Below are 12,178 nucleotides of genomic sequence, written 5' to 3'. Positions count from 1 at the left end.
TTAAAAATGAACGATTCTAAATATAAGTAAAAGAAGATAATGGTAGGTAGTATTCAATTTTCTAAAAGATACCTTATTTTAATTCCATTATTTTAGTTTAATGACCAGGAGTAAAATCAATATACTGGAATTTTATATAGTGAAGTATGAGGAAAACATTCTGCTATAGAAGAAATAATAATAATAATATCAAATTAATTGTTCCAATAATATTAAAGTTGAGAAATTAACTTTTGCATTTAAAATTTCATTTTTTTAATTCTTTATTTAAATTCAATTTAGTTAACATATACTATATTATTAGTTTCAGGGGTAGAATTTAGTGATTCATCAGTTGCATATCACACCCAGTACTCATCACATCACGTGCCTTCCTTAATGCCCATCAGCCAGTTACCCCATCTCCCCACCCACCTGCCCTCCAGCAACCCTCAGTTTGTTTCCTAGAGTTAAGATCCTCTTTCATTTCTTACTTACAGTTCTTATTTTAATAAAAACTTATGTGAGAAAGCAATATTAAAGTTTAATTTAGATGGTTAAATTAGTATTATTTAACTGTAACTGAAATGAAAACTCATTTCATATGTAGCACAATACAATGTCACAAGCAGATTACTCTTTTCCCACTTAGCAAGATGCTCCCAAACATCCCAGTGTTAAAACTCTGAATTCACATACTGCAAGGAATAGAGTCAGGAAGCAGACTCCCCCGATGAGCCAATTTTCATTAAAAGACAACAGAAAAACTTTAGTTTTTAAAAACCAGTGCCTTAAAATATAAATATGGTATATTTATACTGGTCATTTCAGCATACGATATTCTAGAGAGTAAAACTCTTTATTTCACACTTGAAATGTTGTATCCTCAGAAAAGAAGACAGCATTTGGTTACAGTGAGAGAAAGCCTGTAACTGTGTAGTCTAGACCACGGGGTGGCAAACTACAGTTCACAGGCAAATCCAGGCCACCACCTGTTTTCATGAGCTAGGAATGGTTTTTACAATTTTCAACGATTGGAAATAAGAAGAATGTGTGATATGTAAAAATCTTGAAATTCAAATTCCAGTGTCCATACATAAAGTTTTATTTGAACACAGTTCAAATGAACACCCATTCCTTTACGTTTTATCTATGGCTGCTTTTGGGGTGCGATGGCAGGGCTGAGGGGCTGTGACAGAGACTGTACGGTCTATAAAGCTGAAAATATTTACTATCTGGACCTGTATGGTAAAGAAGAGTTTGCCAATCTATGGTCTGGATCACAAATTTGTTTAAAGAAAGAGCTTGAGCCATTCCTTGGCTAAATTTAAGATACTAAACAAGTATCTAAAACGGCTTTGAAATCTCACATTTTCTCACACACACACACACACACACACACACACCCCTATGTGTTTAGAGAAGAAAGAAAAAAAATCACTATTTTAAATACCTAGAAATTAAAGTATCATCTATGTTTTTGCCTCATATAACAAGAAAAAAAAAAAAATCCATCCATTTTAACCTACTCTACGTATCTAGAAACCATTTCTTGCTCTTTTCCCTTTCCTTCTTTAGGTTTATTCATTCCAAATGTGACCTTGGTGACTGACATATTCTGATGTCTGAAGACTTTTGTACTAGCAACTAAAATAAAAAAAAAAGGTGGGGGGGGGGGGGGGAGGGGAATCAGAAGGCAAAATACCATCTGTAAGTGATGAAAATAAAAATTTTAAATTAAAAAAAAAAAGCCCATGGGAGAGAGAATTCAATTGCTAATTTATGGTAGCTATAGAAAAATTGACAACTGACTTTTTTTAAAGCAAAGAAAAATTTTAAAGGAAAGAAAAATAGAAAAGTGACTTTTTTTAAAGAAAAAAAAATCAAAACATAAATCAAAAAAAAGAAGACAGACCCCATAAATGCCTGGGTACACCTAAGTAAGTAACCTAGGTAAACAGTATGCCACTGTGTTGCATGGATCCTCTTAATGCTGTAAATGCACGAATAAACAAAAAGCAAGATTTGGTTTTGTTTTATTTATCCCTCAGAAAGAAAGGAATCACCTTCTAAGTAAGACTTTTAAAAGACTTATTAGGTCCTCTCAATTACTGTATTTCAAACCACAAAGTAATGTTTTAGGGAGAAAAATGTAACTTGAAACTATGAAAATCAATACAGCGTTTGGCTCTTCACAGAGGCTCCCTGACAGAATCACTTGCCAATGTAGAAAATAAATGGTAGTAAGTCTCTAACAGATCTTCTTTAAAAAGCAATGTAAGAAATGGGGAGGGGAGCAAAACTACAAGTGAAAACATGACCCTGAGCATTAATAGCACGTGTCCCTACCACTCAGGGTACAATTTCAAGGGACATTATGACACAAATTTTAAACACGCTACTTTTTTTTTTAAACTTGGAAGATTTTGCTCTGTAACAGGGTGATTCTACTCAAGGTGGCTCTAATGATGACAAAAAACACTGAAGTCAAACATGTAAGTTAAGAGCTTGATGATGAAAATGTTCTAGGGGCGCCTGGGTGGTTCAGTCGGTTAAGCGTCTGCCTTGGGCTCAGGTCATGATCCCAGGGTCCTGGGACCAAGCCTTGTAACTACCTCCCTGCTCAGTGGGGAGCCTGCTTCTCCCTCTGCCTGCCATTCCCCCTACTTGTGCTCTCTGTCAAATAAATAAATAAAATCTTAAAAAAAAAAAAGAAAATGTTCTAAAATTGATTGGGGTGGGACGCCTGGCTGGCTCAGTCAGTAGAGCATGCAACTCTTATCTCTGGATTAGGAGTTCAAGCCCCAACATACATATGTACATACATTCATAAAATTGTGGTAACAGGTGCACAACTCTGTGGACATACTGAAAGCCATAAATTGTACATCTGAAATGGGTGAATCATATGGCATGTGATTTATACTCAATAAAGCTATTTTTTTAAAGTTAAGAGATTAAATAAAATCATTTCATAAAACTTGAAAATGACATAAAGTAATATTTCTATATTTCAAGCATGCATGGGATTAATTTGAATAATATAAATAGACATTTAATGATTTCATTTGACCATTTCATCTACATCCCCAGAAGTTTATAAAAGTCAAATTCTGGGGATCTTTGTGTGGGACAGCAGAACCTCCTCTTATATTCAAACTGCCTCATATATTTGGCAGGTCACATAGATACTAAATTTATTTAAAATCTATTATAAAAAAACAGAAAGTCATATAAAATATTTCAGAGTAATTCAATTAAAACATGGTTAAAATCAAAAGTATTAGGGCTTAAGTTGCCTTTCCTAAAGAATTCAATTCTATGAAACTGCTCAACCTTAAAACAGTAATGAATAAATGTCACTTCTTATAGCCCCAACTCTCTAGTCATGCTAATGTTATTTTTTTACTGTTAAAATTTTGTTATTTTTTACTAAGTTAAAACCATATTTACAAAATAATCAGGAAATCAGCATCACGAGGCACATGATGACTTCAATATTCCCCAGAATCAAAGCAAAGGTGAATAAAGGGCTAAAATTATTAACCTCTATATAGAGGCGTGGTAAAAAAGATGATGGAGACAAGTATTTGGGTGTCACCGCAGCTCTATAACAACCTGCTCTGTGACCTACAGAGGACAATCTACACTTGATTATTCAGTCTACCTACCTCATGCAATTACCATGAGGATCAAATGATAGGAGATAGTAAAGGACTTTGGAAATATTAAAATACAATAAATGAATGTGGTTGTTGTTGTTTTTTTCAATTGGGCAAAAGGTTAAGTCTTCGGGGGACGCCTGGGTGGCTCAGTCGGTTAAGCGTCTGCCTTCGGCTCAGGTCATGATCCCAGGGTCCTGGGATCGAGTCCCGCATCGGGCTCCCTGCTCTGCAGGGAGCCTGCTTCTCCCTCTGCCTCTGCCTCTCTCTCTCTCTCTCTCATGAATAAATAAATAAAATCTTTAAAAAAAATAAAAAAAAAAAAAAAAAAAGGTTAAGTCTTCGGGACTCAGTGAAGAAAACTAGGCCAAATGTCAACTGAGATCAGAAAGAATGCAGACATCCGAACAGCAGCAAGATACCATGGAGTCTTCCATCACTAGGGTCTATAAGCTAAAGGTAACACGGTGGTTGAATGCAGATTCAGTTAGGCCTACAGACACACCTTGTTTAGTATTCACTTAAAACCAATGTTTTTAAATTTTTAATTTTTTGTTAATTTTTTTAAATCACAAAAGTGCTCTTAAAAACTGTAATTCTCTGTTTTCTCTTTAAAAATTGTAAGATCTATGAATACCGGGCCTACGTGACAATTTCACTGCAGCTACTGCCTTTGGATATGAGATTTTCACTATGAAATAGTTCTTTCTTGGCCCCTTTCACTGATTTGCAGTATCTGATACATGTAGGCATTTGAGTGACCACTGCACACTAAAGATTTTATCAGAAATGGGTCTTTTTTTTTTATGTTCAATTAGCCAGCATATAGTACATCATTAGTTTTTGACGTAGTGTTCAATGATTCATTAGTTGCGTATAACACCCAGTGCTCATCACATCACGGTCCTGAGTTAGGAAAAGGTTGCTTCTCTAATTTTCTAGAAACACTGGGCTTTAGAAATGAAGGAGGCAATACATCCATCAATGTGTTAGAGAGCCTTTCTTTGGGTTAGGTTAGTTGAGAAAACAGATTCCGTACAAACTGCAGACTGCCACTCTCCCCGCCCAAACACACACAAAAACTGAGAGTGATGCTGCTTCTCTAAGTGAACAGAAACGAAATACTCGACACAGTTCTCAGAAACTTCTACAGTCACATAAACATCAGTGTCTTATCATTCCCATTTAATCATTAAATTTGCAAGGCCGGGTGCCTGGGTGGCTCAGTTGGTTAAGCAACTGCCTTCGGCTCAGGTCATGATCCTGGAGTCCCGGGATCGAGTCCCACATCGGGCTCCCTGCTGAGCAGGGAGTCTGCTTCTCCCTCTGACCCTCTTCCCTCTCGTGCTCTCTATCTCTCATCCTCTCTCTCTCAAATAAATAAATAAAATCTAAAAAAAAAAAAAAAAAAAAAATTTGCAAGGCCACGTATGTCCCTAAATGATGGGTCTCAAAAAACAACATTCAGGAACTCAAGGGAGACTCACTCCCTTAGTGACTTGCCACTAATCTAATTTCAGAAGGAATTAATAGGTTCCCCAATTTTTTACACACTGGAATCACCTGGAATCTTTGAAAAATGCTGATACCTGGCTCCTATCTCCATACATTATAATTTAATTAATATGGGATCGGGATCAGGACACTGAGGTTTTTTTTTTTAATTATTTATTTATTTGACAGAGAGACACAGCAAGAGAGGGAACACAAGCAGGGGGAGTGGGAGAGGGAGAAGCAGACTCCCTGCTGAGCAGGGAGCCCGACGCGGGGCTCGATCCCAGGACCCTAGGACCATGACCTGAGCCGAAGGCAGACGCTCAATGACTGAGCCACCCAGGCGCCCCAGGACACTGAGATTTTTAAAAGTTCCCTTGGTGACTCTAATGTCAGCAAGGTTGGAAAGCACTGAAGTACTACAGAAAGTGTTCTGATTCTCTAATGTCCAGCGAAGTCACAGGAATGTCTCCTTAGAAGAAAGTACAGAGAGTTCTCAAAGTTTATAGAACAAATGATCAAAAAGTAAAACTGAGGAAAGAGAGTTCCTGAGGTTTACTATACCTGGCATGTAATAAAACAAGCAATACATTTTCAATTCATTTTTGTGGTTCAAATGGTTATTGTGCAATAAGGTGACCCAAAACTACCTTCAATTGACACTAAAATAAAAAGCTTTCAAATTTTTCACTGAATTGTTAGAAGTTGGAAAAATATAGGCAATAGTATCATTACACTACAAATATTTACTCTAAGCAATATCCTATTTATAATATCACCAAGAGAGGGGCACCATCAAAAAGATCCCTTTATTAAATAAAAATATATCAGGTACTTATGTATCATTCAACAAGCATTTACCCAGCATCTACTAAGTGACAGAGATGGGCACTAAGGATACAGCACTGAACAAACGAAGAAAACAAAACAAAAAATCGACACCCTCACAGAGGCTATATAGGTATAGAGTAGGAGACAAGAAAAACAAGTAAACTACAAAGAGGCAGAGAGTGGGGGATACCGGGAGTCAGCTGGGATTTGCGATTTTAAATAAAATAATACATTATATGAAAAAAGAAAAAAGAAGAAGATAGCAGGAGGGGAAGAATGAAGGGGGGGAATCGGAGGGGGAGACGAACCATGAGAGACAATGGACTCTGAGAAACAAACTGAGGGTTCTAGAGGGGAGGGGGGTGGGGGGATGGGTTAGCCTGGTGATGCGTATTAAGGAGGACACGTTCTGCATGGAGCACTGGGTGTTATACGCAAACATGAATCATGGAACACTACATCAAAAACTAATGATGTAGGGGCGCCTGGGTGGCTCAGTCGTTAAGCATCTGCCTTCAGCTCAGGTCATGATCCCAGGGTCCTGGGATCGAGCTCCGCATCGGGCTCCCTGCTCCGTGGGAAGCCTGCTTCTCCCTCTCCCACTCCCCTTGCTTGTGTTCCCTCTCTCGCTGTGTCTCTCTCTGTCAAATAAATAAATAAAATCTTAAAAAAAAAAAAAAAAACAAAACTAATGATGTAATGTACGGTGATTAACATAACATAATAATAATAAAAAAAAAGAAGTCTAGAAAGGAAACATTGGAGAAAAGACTTGAGAGTGGTGTTAGAGAACATATAATAATGAATACATACTAAAGGCTATAAAATACATTCACAAAGTTAATAATGCCGAGAGAGCAAAAGTGATCAATCTGAAGAGCGCCATACCTCCGTGTGGAATCTTAGGGTTCTCGGGGAGTCTTCCTGGATCAGTAAATGAGGCCCTCACTAAAGCAACCAGACAAAATATGGCAATGCCATAGAATACTTTGAAATAAATAAGAAAGTTAAGTAAATAAAATCAGTCATTTATTCTTCAAAACACTTTATCAAAAAGCATATTCAAAGTTTAAATGCATGTTTTAATTAATACCATCAGAAAAAATAATTTTCAAAACTAAAATGGAAAAATTAAATGATTAAATAATTAAATATTCATTTCACTCATCAAATACTACTGCCAAGAGGACTATCTCGTACATATTAACTTTAAATATTATTTTGCATAATAACTGATAAACTTGTTATAAATCAGATTTTTTATTAACAGAGATTCCTTGTCAATAATGGCATAAATGGGCTCCCTTTTAATTACTACATGTACTATATTTGACAGAATCAAAGCAGTATTTTAAAACCCATCCTACAATTAAACTTTTTCATTACCTCTAACTGGCTATCTTCAAAATTACTTTGAGTTAGAGATAGTCAATTGCTCCTTTTAATTGAGCTTAAGATATTGATGTAATGAGAAAATAAAGAATCTAAAAATTTTGAGTTTTTAAAAGAATAACTAGAAAAATAACAGTAAGGAAAAACAGATTCATTCATTATAATTCTACCTTTTAAATGAATAAAAAATTAGGCATTTGGCGGGGGAGGGAGGAGGCCCTGCACCAGTTAGAGGAAACTCAGTTTGAGTGCTAACTCCAGGAATGATTGCATGGTACTGGTCAGTTTTATCACTTGTATAATAGAGATATTTCCCACAGCCCTTGTGAGGCCAAAATGACATAATGTACAAGGAAACTCTAAATGCCACGTACATGTAAAATATATCATTTCAATCTTATTCTTTTAATCATAAGCAAGCCATCACCAAATGAACGACAGCAGAAAATAATTATCCAGAAGTTCAAAGTGTTATCATAATCAATGTAATTAGTAATCTTTGTATGATGAAAGTCTCATTTCTCAGTAATGTATATCATCTTCATTCTTAAAACTCCTTCCACATTTGAAATAAGTACATAATAGAAACATTAAAAATACACACAGACACACACAAAATAGCACTATTGTGCCAGTTTCAATTTAAACAAAACGACCTATATATACTTTGCAGTTAGCCATGGAGATGATACATTTATCCAACCCTGCAGAATCTATAAAAGCCAGTCTTTTTTAAAACTTCCCTAATTTAGTAAGTAACTTAATATTAATAGTGCTAATAATATTAAAAGAAAAGTTATCATACTGATACTATACTCCAAAAATATTCACAATGAGAAAACTAATTATATAAAGAAATAAAGATCAGGAACTTACTTATTATTAATATGCCTGGAATATGTCCTTCTTCATAGTGAGGAAAGAGGACAATTTTGGGAATTAAAACAATATTGTATAACCAGACAAAGACAATCAAACCCATGCAGCACCAACCATGTGGGTCAACAACAAAGTGAATCCGGAGACCCATTTTGCAGTCCTACAACTGCATGCCAACCCACAAGGAAAGACGATCCTAAGGAGAGGTGACAAAGAAAAAAAATTACTTATGTAGAAAAAATTATTTGACTGAAACAAAACTACATTACCGGCAACTACAAGATGATGCCGAGTTTTCTTTGGATATTTTTGACAAAATGAAACACATTGCAAAACAAAGAGAAGTTTCAGGATATTCAAACTTCATCAGAGGCTTCAAATCATTTAATTCCAATTTTTACTATGAATTGCTATCACAGAGGATAAATTAGCAATACCTTCTGAAGCTAAACACAAGTCTGTCCTTAACCCAGCAATTCCATGTGTAAACCCAAGAGAAATGAGACACATGTCAAAAGATATGTGCAAAATTTTTTAGTAGTTTTAATCATTAGACTAACTGATGGTCATACAAGTCAAAACAGTGGTCCTCTTGTGGTGGGAGGGGAACATAAGGGAAACTTTGAGGGGCTAGAATTGTTCTCTATCTTGACCTGGGTGGTGTCTCATGGGTATATACATATGTAAAAATTCACTGTGCTGTGTACACTTAAGATTTGTGTGATTTAATTTTAAACCACAATACAATGCCTAATCATTTTGAAAAATTAATAAAAAGCGGAAAGTAATCACAAGTTGCCAAAAATATTTAAATTCACAGAACAAAGCCCAACTAATCTTACTACTATCAATTCAAGAAGACTCCTGTTTAAATGGAGCTTTTTTCATTGAGCGTTAACAAAATGCTAATCGACCTTCCAGTGAGACACTTAAAGTTGATACTTCTATATTTACGGTACCAAAAAAGGTGATTTAAAATATATGCCTACCTTAGTAGATATAATTTATAAGGCTTAAACAGGAAATTATAAGGTCAAGGGGGCACCTTTTACATAAAATAAAATGGAATAATACAATAACAAACTAGGACAGTGTTTCTCAAACCTGTCAGCAAACCGGAATCGACTGAGGAGCTTTTTAAAAATACTTATTCAATCCAGGCCCCATTCCAAATCTACTGAATCATAATTCTTTATGGAACAAAAGCTCAAAAACCAATAAAATGTTTTAAAATGTTCCCCAGGTGTCTCTGATAGAGCACACTCGTGTCTAGAAACCACTGATCCAAAAGCTTCCCTAAAACTTCCATGTTAGGGCAATGAGTTGAATTCAGTTCAACAAATGTATTCACGGAGCCGCCATAACATACCAGTTATTACAGATACAATGATGAATGAGATGTGGTCTTTGCTTACAGTAACTAACAGTCTACTGGGGAAAAGAGTCAGAAAAATGGGTTTAGTACAACTTGTTAAGTACCAGAGATGTGGACAAGATGTCACCAGAGGCAGGAGCATCGGGACTAGTTAAATTAGGGCAAGACTTCCTCTAGGTGGTGAAATCGGAGTTCAGCTTTAAAAGATGAGTAAAAGTTATCCAAGCAAAGAAAAGTGACAACAATACTGCAAACAGAAAGAAGAGCAGGCGGTATACAAGAGTAAAAATTGTAGGAGGTATTACAAATTGCCATCATAAGTCATAAAGTTCGCAGTGGAGAGTGAGGGGTGAGAAATAAGGAGCTACCTCATGAAAGACATAAAGATGCCACGTTAGAATGCTAAGACTTCATTCTTTGGCATTGGAAAGCTACTGATGCAAGAAGTTAACATAATGAGATTTATACTTTAAATAAAGTATTGAAGCTCTGGTGTCTAGGATAAAATTAAAGATCAGTTAAGCTAAAAAAAAAAAAAAAAAAGCCAAAATTAGGTTTGAGAAGAGATCAACTGAGGAAACAGGTACAATCAAACCAGTATGTTTTACTAACTGACTGGATATTAGGGGTTACAGAGGAAAGAGTCAAGAAGGACTCGGAGATTTTCATCTTCTATCCCTCACTATCATCAGTTGGAGAGCTTCAGGGTGCCGCCCCTTAGAGGCCCTGCCAATGTTCTTTAAAGCTACAAAGCTACCGGAACAAAGAAAAAAAAAAAGATTTAGCTAATTTTAAAGTAATACCCTGATCCTATCATCCTTAGAACATGCAAATACTGGAGCAGCAGAAAAAAAAAGACAAGAACTCAAACGCAACACCACCCAACTGTTTAAATCAGATATGGTCTAAATTAGTACTTATGTATGAATTTTAAAATAGGAATAGTGCCTAGGCCTTTAAAAAAGTAAAAGTTGAACTTCACTACCTTTTAATTAGAAAATTACAAGACCTATCAGTATCATTAAAGGAAGGAAAGTCACAGAGGATAAAGTATGCTATTTAATTTACTGGGTATCATTTTTGTAAAAACTAAAGGAGCTCAAATACAAATGATAAGCTGTCTACATAGCTAAAATGAGAAACATTAAAAAGAATGTTTTTTTTACAGTCTTGCCAACCATCAAGTGCCAAAAGAAATGACAGAAGGCTCTGTCTCTCAACATGTTCAATATTATTAACTTCTTGTACCTTCTTTCTTGTAATGTTTCAGTTCCAGACAGGACTGAAAAACAGACTATGATTCCAATCATCACAGAGAACAGAGTAATTTCATTACTTATTTCTAAATTTATTAATATCAGAAACAGAAAAGCATTCAAGCCAGCAGAAGGATCAAACACGCATTCATGTTTCTGAACTCTGTTTGTATCCTCCTCTACCACAGAGTAACAAGTTCTTCTCAGGAGATTCCTCACAACTGAAGAATACTAGATACTGAAAAGCATACTTGAGGGTGTCTGATTTTCCTGCATGTGAGCATATATAGACAACAGGCTCTAAAAGAAAAACCATCCCCAAGGAAAAGCAAGCAAAGAATAGAAAAATAAAACAATGAGTAAATAAGATGTTGAATTGTTTTTTAAATACCTGGTGAGTGAAAATTAGTGCCACATAAGCTTTACGGCTAGCTGTAGAGAAGCAAACAGTAGTCTTCAAAGAGCTCCAAATCAGATTACAACCAGCAACACGTACCTGGTTGAGTGGTAGGATCACTCCACTCAGTTAGTATCTCCCAGGCGTGGCTTATGGCTGAACAGAAACTATTACACATCCTGAGCCACAACCAAACTGAACACAGCGCTGCTACTCGGTCTTAAGGGTGGCATTTGTAAAATACTTTCATTAGCCAGAGATTCTAACATGCTCATTTGTACATTAAAAGGTGAGTTCATTACTCAAACTTTGATGTAACTAGTGGACATACTGGTACTTCAACATTTTTTAAGATTGTTATCTGGTAACTCTACTTGAGTGCTGTGACTAACTTCATTAATGATGTAAATTACTACAGCACCAACTTTTTTTTTTAAAGATATTATTCAACTCTAATAAACTAGACTACATAAATATTTACAATGTCCAAACTATTCTAGGAGGAAATGACCTTTTCTTGCCTTTTTAGGCCACTAGATTTTACCATGTATTTTCCTCAGGAAGAATACTCGAATCCACTACGAAAAGAAAGGGATGGAAAACTATTATAGGACCAAAAACTATAAAATCAAAATGCAGCTTTTAGAAAATGATAAAAATTAGCCAAGATAATTTACAAGAAATCTAGCCAAATGTTCTCTCTAAACTTAGTTTTATATGACTCTCCACCTCAGCCAGTAGTCTTACGAATGTTCCATGAATATGAAAAAAACATTCCCTCTCTCATTCCTCCTATCTGAAATGTCCCTACCATTTTGCTTACTCTATTTAAATTCAATTCACACTTCAAGGTCAATTTGAATCTCATTCTCCAGATGAAATTTTTCCTGCCACCTCAGTTCACAGTGATTTT

The 12,178-nt window shown here is 35.6% G+C and overlaps 1 protein-coding gene across 12 annotated transcripts in view; it reads right to left on the bottom strand.

The window, feature by feature from the left end:
- Positions 1-12,178, bottom strand: part of ZDHHC21 (zinc finger DHHC-type palmitoyltransferase 21) — a 64,489-nt gene that overhangs the window by 40,849 nt on the left and 11,462 nt on the right. For 5 of the 12 annotated variants that reach the window (XM_032392278.1, XM_032392280.1, XM_032392281.1 and 2 more), the window contains 2 exons: positions 8,235-8,433; positions 6,855-6,953 (listed from right to left, as the gene is read on the bottom strand). In XM_032392278.1, the coding sequence (XP_032248169.1) occupies positions 6,855-6,953; positions 8,235-8,388 (253 nt within the window). In that variant the 5' untranslated portion in view covers positions 8,389-8,433. The remainder of the gene's footprint in view (positions 1-6,854; positions 6,954-8,234; positions 8,434-12,178) is intronic. The other 7 variants (XM_032392287.1, XM_032392285.1, XM_032392282.1 and 4 more) reach the window with 7 other exon arrangements.

Source organism: Phoca vitulina, unplaced genomic scaffold (genome assembly GCF_004348235.1).
Source record: "Phoca vitulina isolate PV1807 unplaced genomic scaffold, GSC_HSeal_1.0 scaffold67, whole genome shotgun sequence".
Classification (NCBI taxonomy): Eukaryota; Metazoa; Chordata; class Mammalia; order Carnivora; family Phocidae; genus Phoca; species Phoca vitulina.
This window is presented reverse-complemented; position numbering and strand designations above follow the sequence as displayed.